We start from the raw sequence: 24,703 nt of genomic DNA on the forward strand, positions 1-24,703 counted from the left end.
TTAATTAGATACCCACTTAGACTGTTGATATAGTTGTTATTAAATACCTACTTCATCTTTAAAAAGTTCTATTAAGAAAGGATACAGAATTTGTGATGTCCAAAATTTTTTTCAATTTCATTCACTAGCAAAGACAGTACTGTGGGCCCGCTCAAATGTTTTCCTGCAGAAAATGAGCCATGAGAAATATAGTTACCCATATATTACTGATGGAGAGCCTGAGGTGTTGAAAGAATTGGGTTCTTGGCCATTAAATAATGATGCAATTTTGTTATTTATGCAGGTATTGATCAATCATATTATTAAACAGTCAATGCAAGGGCCATGCCTGTTTCCCACTATTTATGATTTATTTTACATGTAAATAATTGGGCAACAAACTGTACCTTGGGCAGTACTTGTCATACTGAGATTCTCCTTGGAGAATATTACATTTCCACTTGTTATATTACATTTCCAATGTGCACAACTTCCATGGAATCTAATAGGTAGTGTCAGCTAATGAAATACAATTGTGATCACATCATTCTTGGATGGAAATCACAAATGGAAATGTAAAACATAATAATTATTTACTTGTGTCTCTCAACGGTATGGCAACTAGCAAAACATAAATAGTGTGCATTTGCCCCTTGTAAGGACAAGACCTGTTTCACCAAATACAGGATTTAAAGTATTTAATAGATGTTATGCTATGTGGGACTTGGGACTTGAGAAAAACTGAGGTATTTGGTTATCAGAAACTTACATTGATCGGTAGATTACTAATAATATATTTATTTATTTTGTTATAACCCCAGGAGAGATTATTTTGTGAAAAATGGAAGTATTCTTTCAAATATTTTTCTCCTACTCCCAATTTTTCTTTTGTCAAACATATCTTGTTAATAGTCCTCCCAAAAATGAAAATTGGAAGTTTCTCTGTATTTTAGCCCTATCTCTGCTACCACTGGGAGCAGATATAGCCAGTCTACTTGTGATGGGTTTACAATTAAAAAGAAACAACAAATTGAGAAATATTTTTTTTACTTGCACTTTTTACCTTATTTCCTAATGTTATGATTAAGTTTAAAGGCTCTATGTAGTAGAATTCACGTCACCATGGTTTATGGAAAATAATCACACTTCATCTATTTCTCCTGTAGGACAAGCAGTCCTGGATCACAGAGCAAGAAATTTTTAAACTTCCTCATATGGATCATGAAAATATTTTGCACTTTATTGGAGTGGAAAAACGTGGAGATCATTTGCAGACTGAGTTTTGGCTAATCACTGCATTCCATGAGAAGGGATCCCTTTGTGACTATCTTAAGGTAAGTTACACACAGCATCATTCCTTCTGTAGTTCATGAGACATGAAAAAGGATCTACAAATGGGTTCTCTTGTCAATCGTAATGCTAAAATAATGCCTAGAGTTTGTTGGAAAAAAATAATTTCCATTACAAATTGTAAAGTAAAATGAGCTTGCAATTGATGTTTTATTTTTGTATGAATATATATTACTGAATTGCAAGCTTTCAATAATATGTCATGTTAATTTTGAAGCAAACCATGGTAATTAGAGCATATGGTAGTGGTAATAATATTTGTCAATTTACCAACACATTAGAAAGGATTTGCACAACTTTTGTAAAGCTTCAAAAAAAATGGATTGAATCGCGATTTTGCAAATACATTTATTTTTGTGCAGCAAAATGTTGAAATTTTGCTTCATTGAATACATAATAGTTGATTTTATATTAATTTTATTAGTCTGGACCGGGTAACCCTTTCAACAGCAATTGAAGTCTTGGTGCTTTCAAAATGTTTCACTAGTTTGCAAGATGCTTGAAAGAAAAGGAGGGATCATTAGTTTTTATTGTGGGATATACTTGTTTTAGGATATTTCAGATTTTGTGAGTACCGGGTAAATAGGTGGTAATAAGGTTAGACTATTAGGGTTGTGCATTTTGGTTTGAGGAATATTTCTGGTACGTTTTTGTCACAGTAGTAAGTTACGAGGGTAAGGTGAAGCCTTCTCAGCCTCCAATGAAATACTGCAATTTTCAGTTAAAATATTATTTGATTTTAGTACATAATCTCCCATGACTTCAACACACTTGGTCTAGCATTTCTCTAACATCAGTATTCCTTCCCGGACGTGAGAGTCTGAAAGGCTGTGAAAATATCCATCTACAGCCCTCTCAACTTCTTTATTGGATGCGAAGTGTTGCCCAGAATTTTTTTTCCCAAGTTTGGGAACAGATGAAAGTCTGAGGGAGCTAAATCAGGAGAATAGAGAGGATGGCCGAGCAATCTTATTGCAAATCCCATAGTTTTCCCATCGCCAAGGCAGCTTAGCAGGTGACACCAGGTTGACCTGGTGAAAGATGATTTTTTTTTCTTCTTTAAGTCAGGCCTCTTCTCAATAACCATTTGCATCCAGCTGGTCAAGAAGGTTGGAGTAATATTAGCCTGTAATTGATCTGCCCCTTTCAAGGCAGTCAGTTAACAGTATCCCTTTTGCATCCCAAAACACACTGACCTTTCCAGCAAATGCAATTGACTTCACTTTCTTTGGCACTGAACCACCAGCTTCCAACCACTGCGTCAATAGCTGTGTTGTTTCCAGCATGATGTAGTGGACCCATGTCTCATCCATGGTGACGAATTGCCTAAAAATCGGTCGCTTTCCTCTTGAATCAGTCTGAAAATTGCGGCAAAAATAATTTGCGCATTTCCTTAGGGTTAATCCATCCAAAACAATAAATTTTATGACCACACAATTCAAGTTTTTCCAGTTCTACGAAAAACACGAAAAGAAGTCTATTGCAACAATACGTGTTTACAAACTACTTGAGAGAACTAGTTGAAACTTAATTTATGAGCTAGTGACACATGTTTTTCAGGCAGGAATCATGGAATGCAATCTCTGAGTCAGGTCGAGAACTTTTTACCTTACACCTCTAGAGTACCCACAGTTGCTTCTGGTATGGTGCAGGCTATCAGTATATTGATGCAGGGAGGGGGCATTATTAGGTATGCATTGGCCATAGATGGAGAGGGGGAAAATGGTATGGAGCATTTATTATTGGAGTGGTGACAACTGCAGGAATGGAGGCATTGTTTGTGGCTTGCTGATTTTTTGGATAAAATGTTCTTGTTTTCAAGATGGATGCCTAATAATGTTATATAGTCCATGATAGAAAAACTGAGAGTTAGATTAGAAGAGGATAAATTTTCATGTCAATGAACCCAGAGGAGTATATTTTCTTTGCAACTGGCCCAGAAAGGAGGTTTGACATTTTAATTTTAGAGAAAAGTGCTTTTGAAGTGGCTGATGAAAAGGTCGGCATGAGAAAAGACCATGAAACTATCCAGAGCAGTGCCTCATATATTCAAATGAAAAAATTATCATTGAAGGTGAAGGCATTTTTCATCAGCACTTTCCTGCCATGTGCATGAGAGAGGAAATGTGTTGTATGGTGCATTTGGTGATGTGATACTATGAAGGTTCTAGGCATTCTCTGTTGGGGATTTTGTTATAGAGGGTAGTGACATCAGTTGTAGCCATGAGTAAGTTCTAAATATTCAATTGTTCCCGGCTCAACCTTGTGGAAATTCATTTTAATTAAATGAAGAATACAATAGGACAGTGGAAAGATACATGAGTAAGTTCGTTTAATAGGGATAGAGGGTAGGAGGAGGCTGAGGTAGTGGTAGATATCTTTGAAGAAGGAGAGGATGGATGTGACAATGGGCTTAAAAGCTTTGAAGTGAATAGATTCATCAGAATGAGAGTTGATTTTGCTGAAAAAACCTAAATACTATGCAAATCCTAAATTACCTATAAATGCCATCATACTGCTTATCCCTTATGTAAAAATGTATACACCTATTGGGTACTGAATAGAAATGCAATGAAGACAATATTTCAGTATGTCTTTTGAGGAATGGTTGATGAAACTATGATAGCTGATTATCTCAGGGGCTTGTGTTTTTTGTCTTGTTGCTTACCCTAAAATAATTTATTTGCAGGCCAACATAGTTACCTGGTCCGAAATGTGTCGTATTGCGGAAACAATGGCACGTGGCTTAATGCATTTGCATGAAGAAATTCCTGCTAACAAAGCAGATGGTTACAAACCTGCTGTCGCACACCGTGACTTCAAATCTAAAAATGTTTTGCTGAATGCAGATCTAACGGCTGCCATCGCTGATTTTGGCCTCACTCTGGTATTCCTACCTGGGAAACCATGTGGCGACACACATGGTCAGGTAGGTGAAATCAAACTTAAGTAATATATTTCACGTCAGTAAATTCTCTCAAAAAAATTTGTGTTCATGTGGAAACAGGTTATGATAATTGTACACTTCATAAGGACGGGTTGCAATGGACTAGAAATTCTCTTGTTCTTCATAGGATAATATTTTATTTTTTAATGTAGGTTGGCACAAGGAGATACATGGCTCCAGAGGTATTAGAAGGTGCGATAAATTTCTCTCGAGATGCCTTCTTAAGGATTGATATGTATGCATGTGGTCTTGTTCTTTGGGAGCTTGCTTCGAGGTGCACGGCTCAGGAGGTAAATATATTAGTTAAAATCTTTTGAATGAGTTTATAGTTAATATTTTTTGCCTTTGCATAATCAGCAACTATAACACTACGAGGAAATATTACATTTCCTATAAAGACTCCATCCTTTATTTTTATAGTTTCATACTCACACCCTCTACCAAATTTCCGCGTGGTGGCTTTCAGGGTATTGTGTAGGCAATACCCTGAAACCAACAACAAACCCTGAGTACCCTTTCAGGGTTTGTGTGTATTGTGTTGATGATGAAGCTATGAAATTTAACTAATATTATTTAACATTTAATTTAAACTTGTCTTGCTTCAGTACTGATGACCTATTATGTTATTTTGTACATCTTCTTGCAAATCATGTAAATCTGGTGTTACTATTTCATTAAATGGCCCTTAGCTTGAAAAGAGAACAAAATTAATTTCACAATAGTGAGCAACTTGAATCATCATCTTTGGAATGTGTTTGACCTTGAGAGAGGTCTGTTTTATATGGAACACCAAGTCTGTGGGCAAGGAGTTTCCAAAATCTTCGGTTCTAACATTAATTGTTTGGAATAATTATAATGCATCTTAATGATTATTTTTCTTAGGGACCTATCCCAGAATACATGTTGCCATTTGAAGAAGAAGTGGGTCAGCATCCATCTCTTGAGGACATGCAGGAGTGTGTTGTCCACAAGAAGCTGAGGCCCATCATAGGAGAGACATGGAAGAAACATCCGGTAAGTCATCATGTAAAACCTTCCATGAAGTTTAATTATTCAATGAAATACTTCTCTTTTCTTATAGAATGCATTACCACAATTTTTAATTGTTTCCTTATTAATTTTCATCAATCTTTTTCAAAAAATTTATGGATATGTTAACTTATGTGACTGTCTAAATTTACATGTTATTATGACAGAGTGCATTCCATCTTTTGTTTAGCATTAGTTGAAATGCTCTCAAACTCTGGTTTTCCCATCAGCACTCTTATAGGCTTTTCTAGTGAGCATGCATCTATCTCTTGAAGTTCTCCATGCAAAGCTGTCAATGGGCACTCTAAAAGCTTAGTTCCAGTGATGTAGAAATGGAACAAGAGTCTAATATACTGGTGCACCAAAACACTTGAACAAGATGGCCTCTCATATTCTAGAATAATATTTTTGACTTACTCCTAATTTCATCGTCAAAAATGTATTCTTTTCATGATTTTTTGCCGAAATGTTTGGTTACCTTTAGTGAATTATCCCTCATTGCAGTATATGCCTCTGTTACTGACTTGTTGACCCTGTTGAAGCTAGAGGCAGAGCACCCCAAGTAAATTTGCTGTCTCCTGCGTAACTTGTGGAATTCATCGCATATTGAAATGAAATAAGTAACTGAGTAATTCAGCACAAACTTTATTTAGAACACGACCTAGGCTTCAACATTGGACATCATCATCAGGTCTGAAGATGATGTCCTACATCAAAACCTAGGTCATGTTCTAAGTAAAGCATGAGTGGATTATCAAAGTTACTTATTTCATTTCAGTACCCCCAAGTAAACTAGAGGTGTAATATAAATTAGTATTTTATGGCAATGCAATGAACATGAGCACTACCGCAGCCACCAATAAGCATTGAATTATGTGGCAGCTGGCTATTACTGTACATTATGGAGTAATATCTTTCATGCATTTTTAATAGCATTTTTTACTAAATGAAATTTGTTTTTGTTTTCCATTTTTTTCTCCTAATATTAGATTTTGACAGGTGGCAAAATGTCTAAATTTTTAAATTTGTGACTTGTGTTATTGAAAATGGAAGATGTGGAGCTATTGGCTGTTAAAGTAATAATCTCAAGGAAGAAGATCCATCCATCCAATGAGCGTACCCATTGATATTGCCCTTGAAAACATCGCAGATTGGCTACACACAAAAGACATAACACCCATTGAAATTAAAGAATACGTTACTCTTACTAAAACTTGCATGGACATAACATACTTTCAATTTAACCAAAAATTTTACAAACAAACGCAAGGCACAGCTATGGGAAATCCTCTTTCCTGCTTTGTCGCTAACATCTTCCTACATTACTTTGAAAAAGACTGTAAACACACGTTTGACTATTTCCCCAACACTTGGCTTAGATACGTAGATGACATTTTTGCCATTTTTGACACCAGCAAGTGTGACATAAATGACTTTTTGGACCGGCTGAACAAAAAACACAATTCCATAAAATTCACCTTTGAAGTCGAACAACATAACTCACTGCCTTTCTTGGACATACTAGTAATTAAAAACCATGAGGGCTTAGAGTTTGACATTTTTAGAAAACAGACCCACACCGACAACTACATCAAAGCAGATTCACACCACCCCTTTCAACAAAAAATGGCAGCTTTTAATTTTCTCAAACACAGACTACTGACGACACCACTCAACAAACAACGCTATTTCAAAGAGTTGGAAAACATCAAACAAATAGCCATTAACAACGGATACACACCCCAAATTATAGACAAATTAGTTAGAAACAAAAAAAGAAAACTTGCCAATAAACATACTACACTTCTACCACAACGGAAAGACAACAATAATAAATTTATCGCATTACCTTTCTTCCCCACATTAACCCGAGGCCTTGATAAGGTCTTTAAACAAATTGGTACCAATGTCACTTACACGAACCGTAACACTCTTCTTACGTGTTTAGGGAACCCGAAAGACATAACACCACAGTTAGACAAATCAGGTATTTACGAAATTACTTGCTCACACTGCCAACTCTCCTACATTGGACAGACCAAACGTAATCCCAAAATCAGATTCAAGGAACACATAGGACACTTTAAGAACGGACGTTTCGATAGATCAGCGGTCGCCAAACACATTTTTGAAACGGAACACTCTATCACTCCCAACGACTTAACATTATTAAAACCGATACAACACTATAAACTCGATGCCTGTGAGAGCTTACACATACACTTAAACAAGAATAAACTTATGAACATTGAACCAGGCATCATCAACAGTTCACTTTTTAATTTTGTTAGTCATTTCAGAAACAGACAGCCCCCTCCTAATAGCCACCACTCTTCCCCCACTCCTTCCCTCGTGACCTCAACAAACTCCCCCCACCTAGGGACCATCACTTAACCCCTCCCCCCTTGCCCCTCCAGGTATATATACCTCACCCCCCCGACCTGAACACCCACTTGACTTTGGACGGTGCCTGTGCACATTCCTCTTCTTAGTTCAAGTGCCCTATTTGATTTTCTCCCCGTTGATGGTCACCTGTGTGACCGAAATACCGGTATAGGAGTTCTTCTTAATTATTTTTATTGGCCTTAGGATCTTCTTCCTTGAGATTATTGTGTTATTGAAGATTATTTACTTCAGTGTTTCTAAACATCAGAATGAGATAGATGATTGCTATCTGCAAAATACCTTAATAATCACATTTTAGAAGTATTTATATGTTTGTAAAAATTTTGAAATATTGCTGATTGTATCCATTTTAAAAATATACAAAAATTGTGATGTGTTGAAGATTTCTCTTGGCCCAAGGGCAGTCCTTACTTATTTTGTAATATGGTTGATGTTATCATTCTGCTCACTGATTTGTCTCTTTGGCATGTATTCGCAGGGTCTCTCAGCCCTTTGTGACACAATGGAGGAATGTTGGGACCATGATGCTGAAGCAAGACTGTCTGCATCATGTGTAATGGAGCGAGTTGCTCTTCAGGCGAGACTCCTTCCCCCCTCTTCCACGAATGTATACTCTCCTCATACACTCCAGCAACCTCCCACATCTTTCTCCCCTCCGCCACCATCCTCATCACCTCCACCACCTCATCATAGCCTTCTCTTGCACCCATCTGAGGTTCCAACAAACGGACCTCCTCCCACATTTGCTGCCAGACAAAAGGAGTCGAGCATCTAGCATTCATTATAAGTCAGTGCAAGACAAATGAACTGTGGAACTTGGCCTGCTGATGATGGTAATTTAAATCTCTATTATGGCGTTCACTAAAATGTGAAAGGTGTGAATGTTGGTGATGTTTCTGTTTATATGTTAATTCAGTAATACAGTTTGGGGCATATAGGATTCTGAACTGGGAGGTTTGTCCAGAGTGCAACTTATGTTTACATGTAGGGAGCATTGCAGTGGGGGAGCCAAACGTGTGCTGTATTGACATTAGGGCAGTATGCCTCGAGCTGCAGTATTTGGAAGGCCACACCACCTGACATTTATTTACAGGAGCAAGTCAAAATGAGCAATGCAATTGGTAATCCCAGCAAATGTAAAATCCATTTAATGATAAGGTTTTTACTGGCAATAAACCTCTAAGCTGCTGATATTTATCAGGAAATTTGAGCGATGAACCAACTAAATGAGTGACAGTGTTGTGCGTCAATAGTGTTATACATACATATATACGTACGAGTCATGTTCATAAAGGAAGGGCCCTGTGGTCACGGGAAAAAATATATCCATGAAACACATTTTATTGGCACTTTTAGTCAGCTACAAACCCCTTTCACTTCTCTGCATAATTGCCGTTCACTTCTAAGCATTTTTCTTACCGCTGCACCAACTTCTTAAACCCCTCTGCATAGAAGCTCGCCACCTGAGAGTTGAACCAATTGACAATGCCGATCTTAAGTTCCTCTTTGGTTTTGAAACGTTGCCCACCAAGCCGCTGTTTCAAGTGCCAGAAGAGGAAGTAGTCGCTAGGTGCAAGGTCAGGACTGTATGGTGGGTGGTCAAAGAGTTCCCAACGAAAATCTTGAATTTTCTTATTGGTTTTGGCAGCAGTGTGAGGACGCACGTTATCGTGGAGGAAAATTATGCCAGATGACAGTTTCCTGTATCAATTGTTTTGATCGCACGTCTGTTTGTTGAGCATTTCACAGTAAACATCAGCTATAATTGTTTTCCCACGTTCCATAAAATCCACTAAAAGAACACCATTTATGTCCCAAAAAATGGTAGCTATCAATTTTCAACTTGTGTACTGAGCTTGCTAAAACGTTTTCAATTTTGGTGACTATGACTGTCGCCACTGCATCGATTGCTGTTTTGTTTCTGGATTGATGTAGGATATCCACGCCTCATCCCCAGTAACAATGCGAGAAAACAAGTCTTATCCATCTTGTTGGTAACGGCCCAAAAACTATCGTCCACTGGACATTCTTGGTCTTTGTGGTTGTTGGTGAGCATTTTCAGTATTCACGCAGCACACATTTTGTGGAATCCAAGGTTTTCTGTGGCAATATTGTAGACAGTAGTGCGTCCAAGTTGAGGAAATTGTTCAGCCAGGCCATTAATTGTCAATCGACGATCACATCGCAGTTTTTGTTCCACTTGCAAAACAATTTCATCTGTCAGAATACTTGGCCTGCCACTTTGCTCTTCATCATGGACATTTGTTCGTCCATTTTTAAAATCACGACATCATTGTCTAACCTTTCCTTCCCTTATACCTATAGGTCCACAAACTAGGCATAACTCCCTATGAAATTCAGCAGCCGACAATCCTTTTGCATACAAAATGATATGACAATGCACTTCACAGCTGGTGGGATAAATGATTGTCACGAACATTGTTGTAAGGAAAGGACTTCTGAAACAAAACAAATGCTGCTATAGCTTCTCAATGAATCAGTAGATGGTGCTGCAGGAGCAAAACTGTGTTCTGAAGCGCCAATATTTAAATATAAGCCCACTGCCCTTACTTTATGAATATGCCTTGTGTGTGTGCATGTATGTATGTATATATATATGATCATAAACACAGTAATCAACCCTAAGGTCGGTTTTAGTAGGTGATGGTAGAGTTCACTCAGTACTAAGCCTGACGGCATGTGTAATTCACACATCAGGATAGGGGGGCCAGTTCCTTTCCCTGTGCCGGTTATGGTTTTCCAGGAAGATCTGATACCTGAAAACTCACATAGCTTGGGTGGAGCTGCAGGTGCCCAGACTGTCTTGCCCGGGATTCGAACCCGAGACCCTCCGGTCAACAGTCCAACACTTTACCCACTGGACTACTGCGACCCACATATATATATATATATATATATATATATATATATATATATATACACATATATACATACATACACACACAATGGATTGCAGTAGTCCAGTGGGTAGAGCGTTGGACTACTGACCGGAAGGCCCGGGGTGGATTCCTGGGGAAACCACTCTGGATACTTGCAGCTCCACCCAAACTATGTGATATTTTGGGTACCAGATCTTCCATTACCATAACCGGCATAGGGTAAGGAACTGGCCCCCTTACCCTGATGTGTGAATTTCACATGCTGTATAGGGCTTAGTACTGGGTGAACTCTGCCATCACCTACCAAACTTCGGGCTGATTACTGTGTTTATGGTTATATATACATACCTTCAAACACAAAAACCCACCGTATGGAAAACAAATACTTATTTGTATGGAAATAGATAAAAGGGATAGGAACATACAAAAAAGAAAAACTTAAGAGAGGTGAGGAAGGCTGAATCAAACAGATCACAAGTGCCAAAATATTTCCTTGAATGGGACTTGAATTACGCATCTTTTGACTTGCAGGGCTGATGCCCTCACTACTTGAGCTATTGAGGAAATGTAATTTACACTGAAATGTGCAGGGGGTTTATGTAACCTAGTGCATGCAACCAGAATTGGGGCAATCGGGTTAACACTTAGATTTAGACTTTCAACTATAACCAAATTTTTTGCAGGGGTATATACTTCACTGAGCTTTTAGTTCAAATAGTCAAATTCTGGTTGAATTTTCAATAATTATTTTGTCTAGTTCTGAAGATACATTGAAATTATCATGGTATTGAAGTATTTTTCGAAGTCAAGACCTTTAATAGGATTATATTTTTTCCTAAAGCAGGAGTGTTGTACAAATATTTGTATGTGTAATTATAAATACTTTATTATTCCCAAATAATGCCCATCATAGGATAAAAAGTGATCAAAATTCTAATTTCCAATGGTGAGTCTAGAAAATGTCAACAAAATTTGTGGGAAAGTTGCTATGCAGTGCACCAGTTAATTTTAGTGACAATTGTATGTGGGGCTATCAAAAGAATAACTCAAATAATTCCGAATAATTTTTTTTGCCTGAAAATTCACACCTGAGTTTCCTGAAAAAGTACATGGAATGAAGAACACAATGAATTTTTCCACTATTCTTTATTTGGTAATGCTAGTTTCAATTTAATCGTCATCATGAAGTCCATGGTTCAAGAACCTGATGATGATGCCTAAGCATTGAAACTAGTTGTACCAAATAAAGAACATTGGAAGAATACATTTTATTTTTCATTCCATGAAAATGAACTTCCATGAAATTGAGCCGGAAACCTTCGAATACTTAAAAAGTTCATTTATATAATGGCTTAATCAATTATTTTTCAATCTTTAGCTCCTAATGCCTTGGTGATTCTGCTTGTTTGCCTTGATTCTGGACTTTTTCATCTGTTAACGATAAAATCACTGCCTAATCACCTAGTTTTTATTCCTTTGGGGCTGCATGGTTTCAGTGCAGCTGAAATATGTAAATTACCTTATCATTTGTCCATTGTGTCTAAAAATATAGCTCAAAAATTCAGAAAAGTTCATAGAATACATATTATAGAGTGGAGAAATGGGAATGGCTGCTCAAGTGCTATGATGTGCTCAAGTGCTCAAGTCTAAATGATGATATGTCACAATTAGGTAATGGGTTAACTTGTGATGTTAAAAAACCAACTTGATGTACCCATATCTGGATACCAAACAAATTTATTCAGTTAAATTATTTTTCTTGTCATATGGGGATCTAAATATGTACCATAATTGGTACACTGAAATTTAAAGCCATATATTTGGGCCACCTAATGAATTATAACTAATTAATTAAATCTTATAACCACTTCAATTCATTACAGATTTATAATGATGCGACACTTTCCTTATTTTTTAGGGTCTTTGGCAGCCATGGTAAGATTAAAAGGCCTATCCAAAATTTGTATTAAACCACTTGATCGTAGTGAAATTGGGATGAAAAAATTATATTCTTTTCCTTCTCTAAAATAAGATTGGTAAACCTGGTTCATCTAGAAATAAAAATTAGCTTTCCAATTTATAATTATTGAAGGACTCTTTAACTTATTTTGATGGTACACTTTCATGTGCTCATTGATTGTTTTACTTGAAAGGAGACGGAGTATTTGAGGAACTAAGGTTAGGGGTAGTTAGTTAATTTAGCTGAGGTGCATGATTCTTCTTGCGATGGGTAACTTGTGTTCTCAGGACCAAATTTAATTTAATTTAAACAAGCTCTTAATAAAAATAAATAATGAGCGTACAGTCATGTTTATTTAACAATTTCAAAAAATCTTCAAGTTCCACCAAAGGGTAAAATTTCTGTTATTACCAAAAAGACCACCTATTAATTAAAAAAATAATGTATGCCATTATAAATGCAACATTAAACAAGTATCACACCTTTAAAATTGTTTTGACCATTCTCAAAATATTCAGTTTCAAGCTTAAGTTACAGTGTTTTGAAGAAACATTTAAGATAATCATCAGACATGGACATTAAAATTGCAACACACAAATGTGTTTGACCTGGTAACCAATGTTCCAATTCCAAAAATATTACTGTGTCTAGTACTCTAAATGATTAATGATGATTATGGAATCATTCATTTTATAAGTTCTTACTTTCTTGATAATTTTGTCATTGGTGCGAAGGTTTTATTTTGATAGTGATGGTGTCAACTGGGAAACTGTTAATAATAATTTATTATACATACTTATTGACTTAACATGATTTTTATAACATACATTTCCTTATAGTTGTCATAATAATTATAATTTTTAGTGCTCAATCCTGGTGATTGCTTGTACCCTGTATTTTTTGTGGTTATCAAAAAAGTTGTTTGCTATAAAGGCACATGATTTGGGGTGTTCTGAGAGATTATCTAAATATGATATTGAAAACCCTGTCAATGACTACTCTGCTTAATAGGGTACCACACTACCTTTCATTGATTTATAAATTGTTCATTTTCAGGTGTTATTGTATCTTCCATCATTTTCTGAAGTTCCCATCTCATGCATATCTCACTTCCTTATATTTGACATAAGTGGATTGAATGCTAAATAAATGCTTATCATATGCCTGTGAATGCGAGTCAACTTGTACTTTTCAACGAAAAATGTTGACTGAAATCAATGAATAGAGTACAAGTATTAGCGGAAATAAGAAAACATAATTTAATTTTGATATTTTTATTGACAGTCAGTCAATAAATAAACCAAAAGACAAGATAAACATGATTGAATGTATGAAAAATATAGATAACAATTCAATGATATGTAAAAGTTTTCAACATATTAACTGTTTGTGGTAGCTTCATCGTAAAGGATAACCATTAAATTTTCTACTTTTTAATAAAATTATTCCTGAAAAAGTAAATTTTGTTGCTCAGCTATGATTCACCTTCAGCTATTCTCCTGTCTGAAGCAGCAAGAACTTTCTGAGCATATTCTCAAAAAATATGGTGCTATGTAATTTCTTTATGGTGATTATTCAACTGTTCATGTTTAACAAAATAAGGAAGACATTGGTTGGTTTTGTTTGCTCAAATATCATTCAGTCTACATTTGATTCCTCTGTGTATCTGCATGAATATAAGAATGAATGTTATATGTCACATAGCAGTTGTGGCCAACTCTGAGATATGTTTTGAGGATAGGGTGACGGAAGGTATTACGGGACAATGTACATATGTTGAATAATTTAAAAGTAAGCTTTCAATCTAATGAAAAGAGAAATTAAGTGAAAAGCATGCCAAGGAATTTTTGACATTAGGACAATGTCTTTCATTTATACCAATTGTTTCATGGTAAAACTCTGTATTTACTTTAAAGCTTTGAAACTGGTATGATGAGGATTCATGTGTTTTTAATTAGCTTTTAAACCATTTCCAACCCCTAATAAATTTCAAATTCAATAAAAATTGCATAAAAATCATGAGTTGGTAGTTTTCAAGAACCTGTTACTTTGGAGTGGTGTTTGTTTGATTTGATTAATATATATATTTAAACCTAGTTAGCATACAATTGCTTCTACTACTACTTTAAATGGAACTATTATAAAGTTATGTTTTTGTTTCTCCTTTACCTCTTCAGTGTTGAGTACCTGCTTGAGATATACTGTACCTGGAATGTTGGGTGAAGAAAAAGAGTAATGGTGTGTGCACTGACATCATCATAAAAATCTCCGACTTCTGTATGTGAACAAGCTTGTGTCTGTGTGATCTGAAAGCTTACACATACCTGTATCATACTATTAGACTACGTCATACCTAGTGCCAATAAGACTATTTGTTTACCTCCGTCATTGTCACAACCCAATCAAATGGGGTGTAGCCCCCACTGTGTACTGAGTACCGGATCGTTTTGAATGAAAAGTCTGAAGCTACTTCTGCCATGTCTCAATCACTTAATTTGAAGAGTTTTACCAGTGGATGCTGCTTTTATACTATATGGTGTTCTCATACTCTGTTGTCTTGCCTCAAAAAAAAACCTGCAGAGGGATTAAACTGCTGCTTTACATCTTCGAAACTTAAATGTGCTAATAGAAGATTAATAATGGAATTGGCAGTGAATCAGAAGAAAGTGAAGTGCATTTTGAGAAAATTTTGGAAAGAGTTGAAGACGAGAAGAAGCGCTAACATCGTGCTTTTTAATAAGATGTCATGCAGGCTGTCCTTCCTGAAACTCAGTGATGTATTTGGATTATTAGCATGGAAACTCAATATGGTATAGGGTAATAACTTGTTTTTAAGTTTAAATGAGTGGTGGTTTCTTTTCTTAGACTTAAAGCATTTTACCTTGAGAGCCATAGATATATTGATATATGGCATTAAATAAATATTGTGACAATTATGATTAGTCAATTATCTCAGGTTTGAGTGGGTTAATGTATTCATGTCGTTGCCTACGTATTTTTCATCCAGGATTCTTTCTCGAGCACGTATCTGTTGAGTTAAATAGTTTCCACATTTCTTTTAATAATTGGCTTCAATTTCTACCTTTTTTACGTAAAAGTTTTTTAAGTCATGAGGGCATTTGGGTAGTCCTCTTTTGACAGTTTTACCTGGGCATTGATTACTTATTGTGATCGTGCGATGCCTCTACATTTTATTGCTAAATTTATTTTTCATCCTGTTCCCAGTCTACATAATGCCATTGAGATGGAAGTATTAATGCATTTGTTTTCATTGTCAGATTCAGTGTTTTAATGTGTGTGTCACCAATGTATATTTCTTCATGACTTGTAAATGGCACTTGTGTATAATAAAAAAAAGTAACCACATCAGCAGCAGTTAGTGCAGATGATAGATGAACTTTTGACTAAGGTTGCTGTTAATGTGTCTCTTTTTTGTGGCTACAGCAACCAGCATTCATGGAGAAAATGCTTTTTAAAGGTTTATGAAATCTAATCTCAGAAAAACTAACTAGCTGCTGATGATGTCTAAATAATGGTTTCACTTTTAGGGTATCCTTAGCAAGAACTCAACCTCCATACCTTTCTTTGTTTCTTGGCAATATTAAGAAAATAACTAAGACTGATAATTAGTACAGTTTGCTCAATGGCCTCTAATCCTGCGGTGATACCTTTCATCCTATTGTGCCCTGTGTGCGCACCTCAACAATACAAGTGACTGCGATTTCCTTCTTCCCATTAAGCCCCTCTCTCATGCAATGACTGAGGGTGCAAGCATGCTCTTCCCTGAATCCTGTTCCTTTTTTTTCTCCAGTGCATGAAATTTAAATATTTGTTATATCTGTAAATATTGACAGAGTTATGTGTAAGATGGGTAAATTGTGATTTGGGTGAAACCTCCATTATCCCTCGTAAATGGTATATATATGTATCTGGGAAATATGGTTTCTCCCAATCGTAATTTCTCATTTGTGTGTTTATAGTCTGGCAGCTAATTATCGGCATTAGCATTGCTACTATTATTGTGAATGCTCCTCAGTTATTTCCGTATCTACTCATTTCTCTTTGTAAAATGTCCTTTACTATTTAATTTCTAATACAACTATACCAAAAATACCATTTAGAAAAATATTCGAATTTGACAACTCTCAAGTATACATTGGCTACTACTATGAATAAATTATTTCACTGATAGAATTTAACAATGATTGAAAATCTATTTATTTGTTGATTAATTGCATTTGCATTTATATGTGAATCAAAACTAATTGAGCATTTTTTTTATTTTCATGAGTTAGATATTACCATTATATAAATTAGGTATTTACTTTATTAATTTGTTGAATGTTTCTTGTGTTTAGGCCTTTTAGAAAAGCCAGGCATTTTAATCCATGTTTGAATGTTATTTGTCATTTTAATCTTCTGTGAATATTAGATCCAAGAGTCTATCTTGGTCAGTACATACATTTATTTTTCAGTCCACTAATTTTCTTAAATAATCCTCTAAAAAGGTGACATCTCTTTATTGCTGGTTGGCAGTGGTGATGCATAACATCTTTTAATTCTCAAGACTTTGTATCCTCATACAAAATATTTAATTACTCAGAAAACATGTTTTACCTGTACTTTATTGGTACATAGCATTGTATAATATATAGGCAGCTGTAAATTTGAGTTAATTTCAGTGATTGGTATTTTTCAAAAAATCGAATTATCATTCTTTTAATAATTGTTACTGGAAATGTAAATCATAGAAGATGGTTGTCTAATATATTAAGGTTTTATATTAATTATTGTGATGTGCTTTTGAAGGTATTTTTTAACTTTATCATTTTGTAGGCATTTCATATATCAATTATTGTCATTAAAAGTCATCGAATTGATCAAATTTCCTTATGATTTTCATCATATTTAAGTCGGCGAGTATTGTTTTCATTTGATCCTTTTTGATGCTAATAAAATAATTCTTCCTTTTGTATTATCGATGCTAAAATCAATAATCTTTATTAAATTAATTGTATCTGAAAGTTCTTGCTGTGTCTGATTATTGAGTAAGATCATTGGTATGGTGATAATGCTATCTGCAGTTAAACCGTTATAATCACTAACAATGATGTGATGCCATTCCCTCATATTTCTTGGGCTTGCTCTTGAAGATTCTTTTGTATGTTACTTCTGACCATTGACTTAACTGTGAATGATTTTGTGAGTCACTACTGATGGACTATCTTCACTCTCTTAGATACTCTAGCCCTTGATTCATCAATTTTTAATACCACAACTATCATTTATTATAATACGTACAAGGATCTTGTCTAAGTTAGACATGACATTTGTAATTACCATTGCACCTTAATTGTAATTTTAGTTTCGTTTTCATTACTGTATATGCATTGATATTTTAAGGCCTTATGCTCAGACTATCTTTTATTTCCATACTGCATAAACATTTCAGCTATAGTCATATTTTGAAATCAAAAGGAAATACTGGTAGCTTTTGAAAAAAGCATTAGTATACTTTATGATTGAATGATATGGAATTTTTTAAGTGGCAAGTTGTATTGTTACAACTCTGACAGTGGAATTTTTTCTATAAATAACTTTTCAATTAATACCATTAAAGCCAAAACTAAAAGTATCCAAGGAAATGTAATTTTCTTAATATATGCATCAACACCAATTACTTTATAGAAGGTTCAGTAAATGGCATTTTGTGATATGTGAAAAACCCAATGGCCTGCAAAACAGAATTTTAGATGTGGCCTACATTAAACATGGAAATATGTGGACTAGATCAAAATATATAAAAGTTTCTTGGTGTAGAAATATTTAAATTCCAAATAAAGATATCACTTAATGATGATTTTTGATTACCTACAGACTCAAATTGACCTCGTGTGAAATTTAGATGTTAGTTACTGGTAAGTTGAAATTGAATAGTTACTGAATTGCATTTGTATCCACTTAAGTTATTGCTGGTGGTAGATACCTCAACTTATTTTTAATTCCTTATTGGAAAAAGCTAGTTGGTAAATGTTGGGAGAAATCTTGTTTGCTTTTAGGAAAAATGCCTAATCAATTTTCAGTAAATTTTCATATAATTATTGTTTTATTTTTGATATTGAAATGGATTTGTAATTTTACAATATATTCCCAAGTAACAATGTGAGGAAATATGTATCCTGTCTCTAAATTGCAATACACGTGTGTAATTTTGATGAATTTGTGTAGAATAATTGTAAATATAAAATGCTATTAGTATATTTTAAAAGTTTGTTTCATTGGATTTTGAATGAGGTATTATTACGATATAATCCTACAGTATTTTTGTGTGTTAACCACTCATTAATGAAACCATTTAACAAACTTGTATATGCCTATATCTAATATGGTTGGCAAAAATCCCTCTTAAATATCTCCAAAAAATACAACCAGTTCCAATTAATGCCTTAATGCAGCAGGGCTGGACCCTAAGTAGGTATGAGTGCTCATCCCATCTCCTCAATGGAAGGTTTGTGTAATATGTTATAAATCCTTTGAAATAATCCTAAATGATCTTGTTACACAGTTAACAAGATCATCACAGTTAACTGATTAGTTAAGGTGCCTTGCAACAATATTATTAGGTAATTTATTTCGAATTTTTCTTGCAAAGTTTTATCATCATCCCTGGTTAATATAGATTGTTTCATTTTCAAATAAATCCCCTCTTTTGAAAATTTGTGTCTGCAAATAGTCCACCCAATAGTGAGTTTCTGGTCGATTTACTTGGCTCATTTCTTTTGCTAAGTCTTTGCATTGATCGACAAAGGCAATTGAAAAATGCACAAAACTATAAGTATTCTAATTTAATATGCTTTTTTTTTTTGAATTTCCTTATAGCACATCCTGATAATAAGTACGTTTTCAATTACTCGAGGTAAAAGATATGTTTTGTAATAACTAAATCTTTCTATTACTGGATATCAAGCGTTATCATTTAGGTAATGAGTAGTTTATACCTTTCTCCTTTTTATGATCTGAGAGATTTTAACATCATTCTTCTCATAGCTGCTTCGATATGTATTATTATTCACATGAAATGGATTGCTGTAGACCAATGAAGTTATTGGTTAGCCCAAAAACAGCTGCAGAGATCCAACAAAAGATTACCGTAATAAAGAGAGAGGGAGATTTTAAAAGTTGGCTAGCCAAAGAAGAATGGGACAGAGAGATGGCAAAGGGTGCAGTACCACTGCCAATGAAGGAGTGAAGTGCACAGGAAAGAGGGTATCACAACAAACTATTAGGAAAAATGTCATGTTCTCAAACTGCATATTTTGATGTTCAAAATCAGCTTTCCAAGGGTGAGGTAATTTGTATAAAACTTTCCTCAGTGATTGTTGCCTAAAATCTCACATTTAAACTAAAGTATCATTGCTGACGTCAGCCTATACTATACCTATGGAAAAGAACAATTATAGTCCCACCTCTGCTGCATAGATTTGGTGAACATGTATTGGGAAAAATGCTAAACCAGCTGTTAAAGAGGTAATACAAGAATCAATAGAGCCTAGAAGTAATTAGGGAAGGTGAAGAAGATAAATGGAGATCCATATGGTTAAGCTATAATGCCTCTATACATTAAGTATATGGTGAATTATGCAAATACATTGCTGTGTATTTTATCCATAGGCATTCAACCATTACAAATTTAAAATTTACCCCAGTGCATAAGTAAAATATATTTTCAAAGAAGAAATTGTAGTAGTGTTAAAATTATCACTTTCTAATGATTGCAATTTAATTCTATTCAATACAACATCCCTGTTGAATTTCAATGGGTAGATCAGATTATACACTCCACATTCTGCATTAATGCCTCTGACAAGATTATAACAAAATACAGGAGAAAGTTCTCTGATGAGGATGTAAATGCTTTCTGCAATTTGCTTGTCTCATGATTGGACCGATGTTTACCCCATGAGCTCCTTTGAAGATGGTTTTAATTGTTTTTACTCAACCTATTTATCCTATTTTGATTTTTGTTCTGTATTACCCGTTAAAATTAAAAATTCGTCTCTGTCTAAGGGCAGAAAGTCATGGGTCACTGATGAAATCCAGTGTGGATCCAGAGTCATGAAAAACATGGCTCTCCATTACAAAAACAGATCGGTCCCTATTGAACCTCTCGAATATAAGGCAATGAGAAAGAACTACAAATGTCTTCTTTGTATTGCAAAAAGAACTTTTAATGATCGTAGAATATATAATGCTGGAAACAGATCAAAAGAAATATGGAAAATTATCAAGGAGTCAAAACTTCCTAAATCATTTACCCCCAATCTCAGATTACTGGACTCTCATGGTAACGAACTTGAGGACAGTTCTGCTATTCCCATGGCTTTTAATGACTTTTTCACTTCTCACCAGTCATCCAACGTGACTCAACATAGCTTTCATAGACAAACATCAAGCCAATGTAATTCCCTATTTCTCCGCCCATGCTCTGACATTGAATTAACTAATATCTTAAACAAAATGGGAAATAAGTACACCACTGGTCCAGATGGCATTCCTCTTATCATCATTAAAAAATCCTTTGATGTCATTAAACCCCCTCTATTATTCTTAGCCAATGACTCTCTTAGGCTTGGTCAGTTTCCATCATCCCTTAAAAGCACCAAAGTTATCCCCCTTTATAAAGGTATAGGAAATAAACAGCACATGAGCTCTTATCTTCCAATATCTATACTCAATCAATTTGATAAAATTTTTGAATTAGTGTTTTATTCTCAATTAATATCATACCTGGAGTCGCACAAACTGTTATCAACCTCCCAGCATGGATTTAGAAAATCCATGTCAACTACCACTGCTACCTACCATTGTATAAACAAAATATTGTCTGACCTAGACAATAAACTGGAATCTCTTGTTTTATTATTTGATTTCTCCAAGGCCTTTGATTATGTCAATCACCATATGTTACTGCTGAAACCAAGAATCTGGCATAAGAGGTACTCCATATAATTGGATTAAATCTTTTCTAAACAACAGAGTGTCAGTGTTACGAAAGATGGAATATCTCATGCATCGCCTGCAAAAACTATCCTGCGGGGTTCCCCAGGGATCTGTTCTTGGCCCAGTGTTTTTTCTCATTTACATAAATGACCTCCCAAGGATGCTTAATTCTGTACCTAATACACTTCCCATACTGTATGCCGATGACGCAAATAACTTAGTGTCTGCCTCTTCAATCAATGGCCTGTTATCAAGTGCTAACAATACTGTCCACCTTTTGCAAGAGTGGTATGATCGTAATTTTCTTCATATTAATAAGGAAAAAACAAATTTTATACTTTGTAAACAAAAATAAGCCTCTAACAGATATTTCAGTGTCTTTTGACAATGTGATTATTCCAAGGAGTGATAATGCCTCCTTCCTGGGTGTTACCCTGGATAGTAGACTAAACTGGGATAGCCATATTTCTAGTTTACACAGAAAACTCTGTTCAGCGTGCTATTTGGTACGTTCTATCAGGCAAACTCTAAATAATGAAGTTCTTATGTCTATCTATTATGGTGAGTTTTATGCCCATGTAATTTTTAGTATTCTTTTTTGGGGCCCATTACCCTGTGCTCATGTTGTATTTAAAATCCAAAAGAGGATACTAAGACTAATGTGCAATGCACCCCTCAGAGCTCCATGTCGCCCCCTTTTCAAAAAACTTTGTATTCTCCCTCTTCCCTGTGTGTATATGCTAAGTGCTGTTGCTTATGCTAAACGCCATATCTCATTATATACCACTAAAAATAGCATTCACAATCATTATACCAGGACCTGCAGTCATCTACATGTGAACTTCATCAGAACTTGCAAGTCCACTTTTTCCCCCCATAACATGGGACTCTTACTGTATAATAACCTTCCTCACCATTCTAGGTCCCAGTACCAAGGGCAAGAATCCTAGGTATTTCCCCTTTCTGTTGCTTATTGGTATCATAAGATATGACCAGGGATAGTGTCTAAGGCAAGAAAATGTTGTATGGTACATCAGTACCAGAACCTGGGGTACAAATCTTAAGTCTCAGAATCTAGAGCAGCAAGCAACATCCTAATTATAAATGTGTGTGTATATATATATATATATATATATATATATATATATATATATATATATATATATGTGTGTGTGTGTGAGCCTTCAAAGCAAACATATATATATATATATATATATATATATAAATATATATATATATATATATATATATATATATATATATATATATATATATAAATATATATATATATATATATATATACACACACACACATTCAAACACGAAATCCCACCAAACAGCGAACAAATACTATTTATATAGAAACAGATATAAGGAAAAGGGATAGGAACACACACAAAGGACGAACTCAGGAGAGGTGGGGAAGGCAGAATCCAGCAGATCATGAATGTAAAAATATTTCCTAAAATATATATATACACATGATAGATTCAATGATAGAGCAGCTTTAAGGTTATCACACATTCCCTTACATGCATCTTTTGTCTTGAGGCTGATTAATCCCTGAAGTTGTTTAAACATATTCAAACTCCAAAACCATACTTAACTGCTTGGCAATTGGGTATTGTTTGATAGTGTTGTTATTATTTTATCAGATTTTCACATTTAGGGGATCATTTAATGAATTCAATTAATAGCAATGGTTAAAATATTTTCATTATTGAGCCAGAATGCTTCGTGTTGATTACCCATAGCTTTCCTGGAATACATGTGTGGCAAAATAATACCATGTGAATTTTATTTCATTAGTTTTTCGATCATCAAATAAAGTTAACTGATGTCACACAATCATTTTTATTAAAAATTTTTTCCAATTAGTCTAACTTTGGTCTCTGCATCACATTTAGAAAATAGGAGGGACAAGCTATTTGATGGCCACAGGAAGGGAAGTGTGGAGCTCCTACCGCATTGCACTTCCCATTCCATTTCCTTCAAAATAAAGATTAAAGAAATAAAATTAAAGTATACTCCAGAGAATCTAGAGATGAATTCATACTAATCATGTGCATGTCCCGGACTACAACCTTGACGTGGTGGAAGGGCTTGTGCGTTCCGATGACCCCTAGAGCTGTGCTGGCGGGAGTAATAAAAATTGCTCCTGGTAGGGTCACCCATGCCAGATAGGTCGAAGGTTAGGAGCCAGACGAAAGGTAGTCCACGCAGCGTCTGTTCCTCAGTGAGGTGGCTGCAATGGCATCTGACCCCAGTGGGGCGGCCAGTAAGTGATGGTGTCACGTTAAAAACACTATTGAGGAAGGCAACGGGAAACCACCTCAATTATCATTCCCTAGAAAAATATGATGGACAATAGAGATATTTTGAGTCCTGGCAACCACGGGGCTCGGCCCAATCGGCCGTGTGTCGTGCCCGGCAGCGGGGGAGGCAAGGCTTCCGCGGTCGTCATCCCACGAAACCCTTGCAAGGGAAAACCAGCAGCAGCAGGACAGAAGACGCAGGAGAAGAAGACAAAATTAGTTAGAATAGGAACGTGGAATGTTAGGACAATGATGAGGATAGGGAAATTGGAGAATGTTAAGCGAGAAATGGAAAGGGGAAATATAGATATTTTAGGTCTATGCGAGGTGAGATGGAAAGATAGCGGGGATTACTGGAGTGATAAGTATAGAATAATATACAGCGGTGGGGACGAGAGCCAACGAGGGGTTGCCATAGTATTAAATGAAGAGGTAGGAAGAAGCGTAGTCAACATAGAGCAGGTAACGGATAGAATACTACTAGTGGAGATAAAAGCAGAACCGACGAACTTAGTTATTATTCAGGTATACATGCCACCGAGCAACCATAAGGAAGAAGAGGTCGATAGGATATACAATCAGTTAGAGGACATGATCGCGTGTGTTCCTGCAGGGAAACATTTGATAGTGATGGGGGATTGGAATGTGACAGTAGGTGAAGGAAGAGATGGTGATGGGGTGGGGGACTACGGTTTAGGCACGAGGAATGACCGCGGAGAGAAAGCAGTTGAGTTCTGCAGGAGACGGGTTAGTCATCACCAACACTTGGTTTAGACACCACAAAAGACGCAGGTATACATGGAAAATGCCAGGTGAC

The 24,703-nt window shown here is 35.4% G+C and overlaps 1 protein-coding gene across 2 annotated transcripts in view; it reads left to right on the forward strand.

Moving 5' to 3' along the window:
- put (activin A receptor type 2 punt) overlaps nucleotides 1–18,431 on the forward strand; it is a 29,281-nt gene extending 10,850 nt beyond the window's left edge. For both annotated transcript variants that reach the window (XM_071588696.1, XM_071588697.1), the window contains exons 6-11: nucleotides 1,146–1,313; nucleotides 4,019–4,258; nucleotides 4,429–4,566; nucleotides 5,159–5,290; nucleotides 8,190–8,544; nucleotides 14,749–18,431. In XM_071588696.1, the coding sequence (XP_071444797.1) occupies nucleotides 1,146–1,313; nucleotides 4,019–4,258; nucleotides 4,429–4,566; nucleotides 5,159–5,290; nucleotides 8,190–8,486 (975 nt within the window). In that variant the 3' untranslated portion in view covers nucleotides 8,487–8,544; nucleotides 14,749–18,431. The remainder of the gene's footprint in view (nucleotides 1–1,145; nucleotides 1,314–4,018; nucleotides 4,259–4,428; nucleotides 4,567–5,158; nucleotides 5,291–8,189; nucleotides 8,545–14,748) is intronic.
- The last annotated feature ends 6,272 nt before the right edge of the window (nucleotides 18,432–24,703 follow it).

This window comes from Hetaerina americana, unplaced genomic scaffold, assembly GCF_022747635.1.
Source record: "Hetaerina americana unplaced genomic scaffold, ioHetAmer1.1.p SCAF_3, whole genome shotgun sequence".
NCBI classification, from domain to species: Eukaryota; Metazoa; Arthropoda; class Insecta; order Odonata; family Calopterygidae; genus Hetaerina; species Hetaerina americana.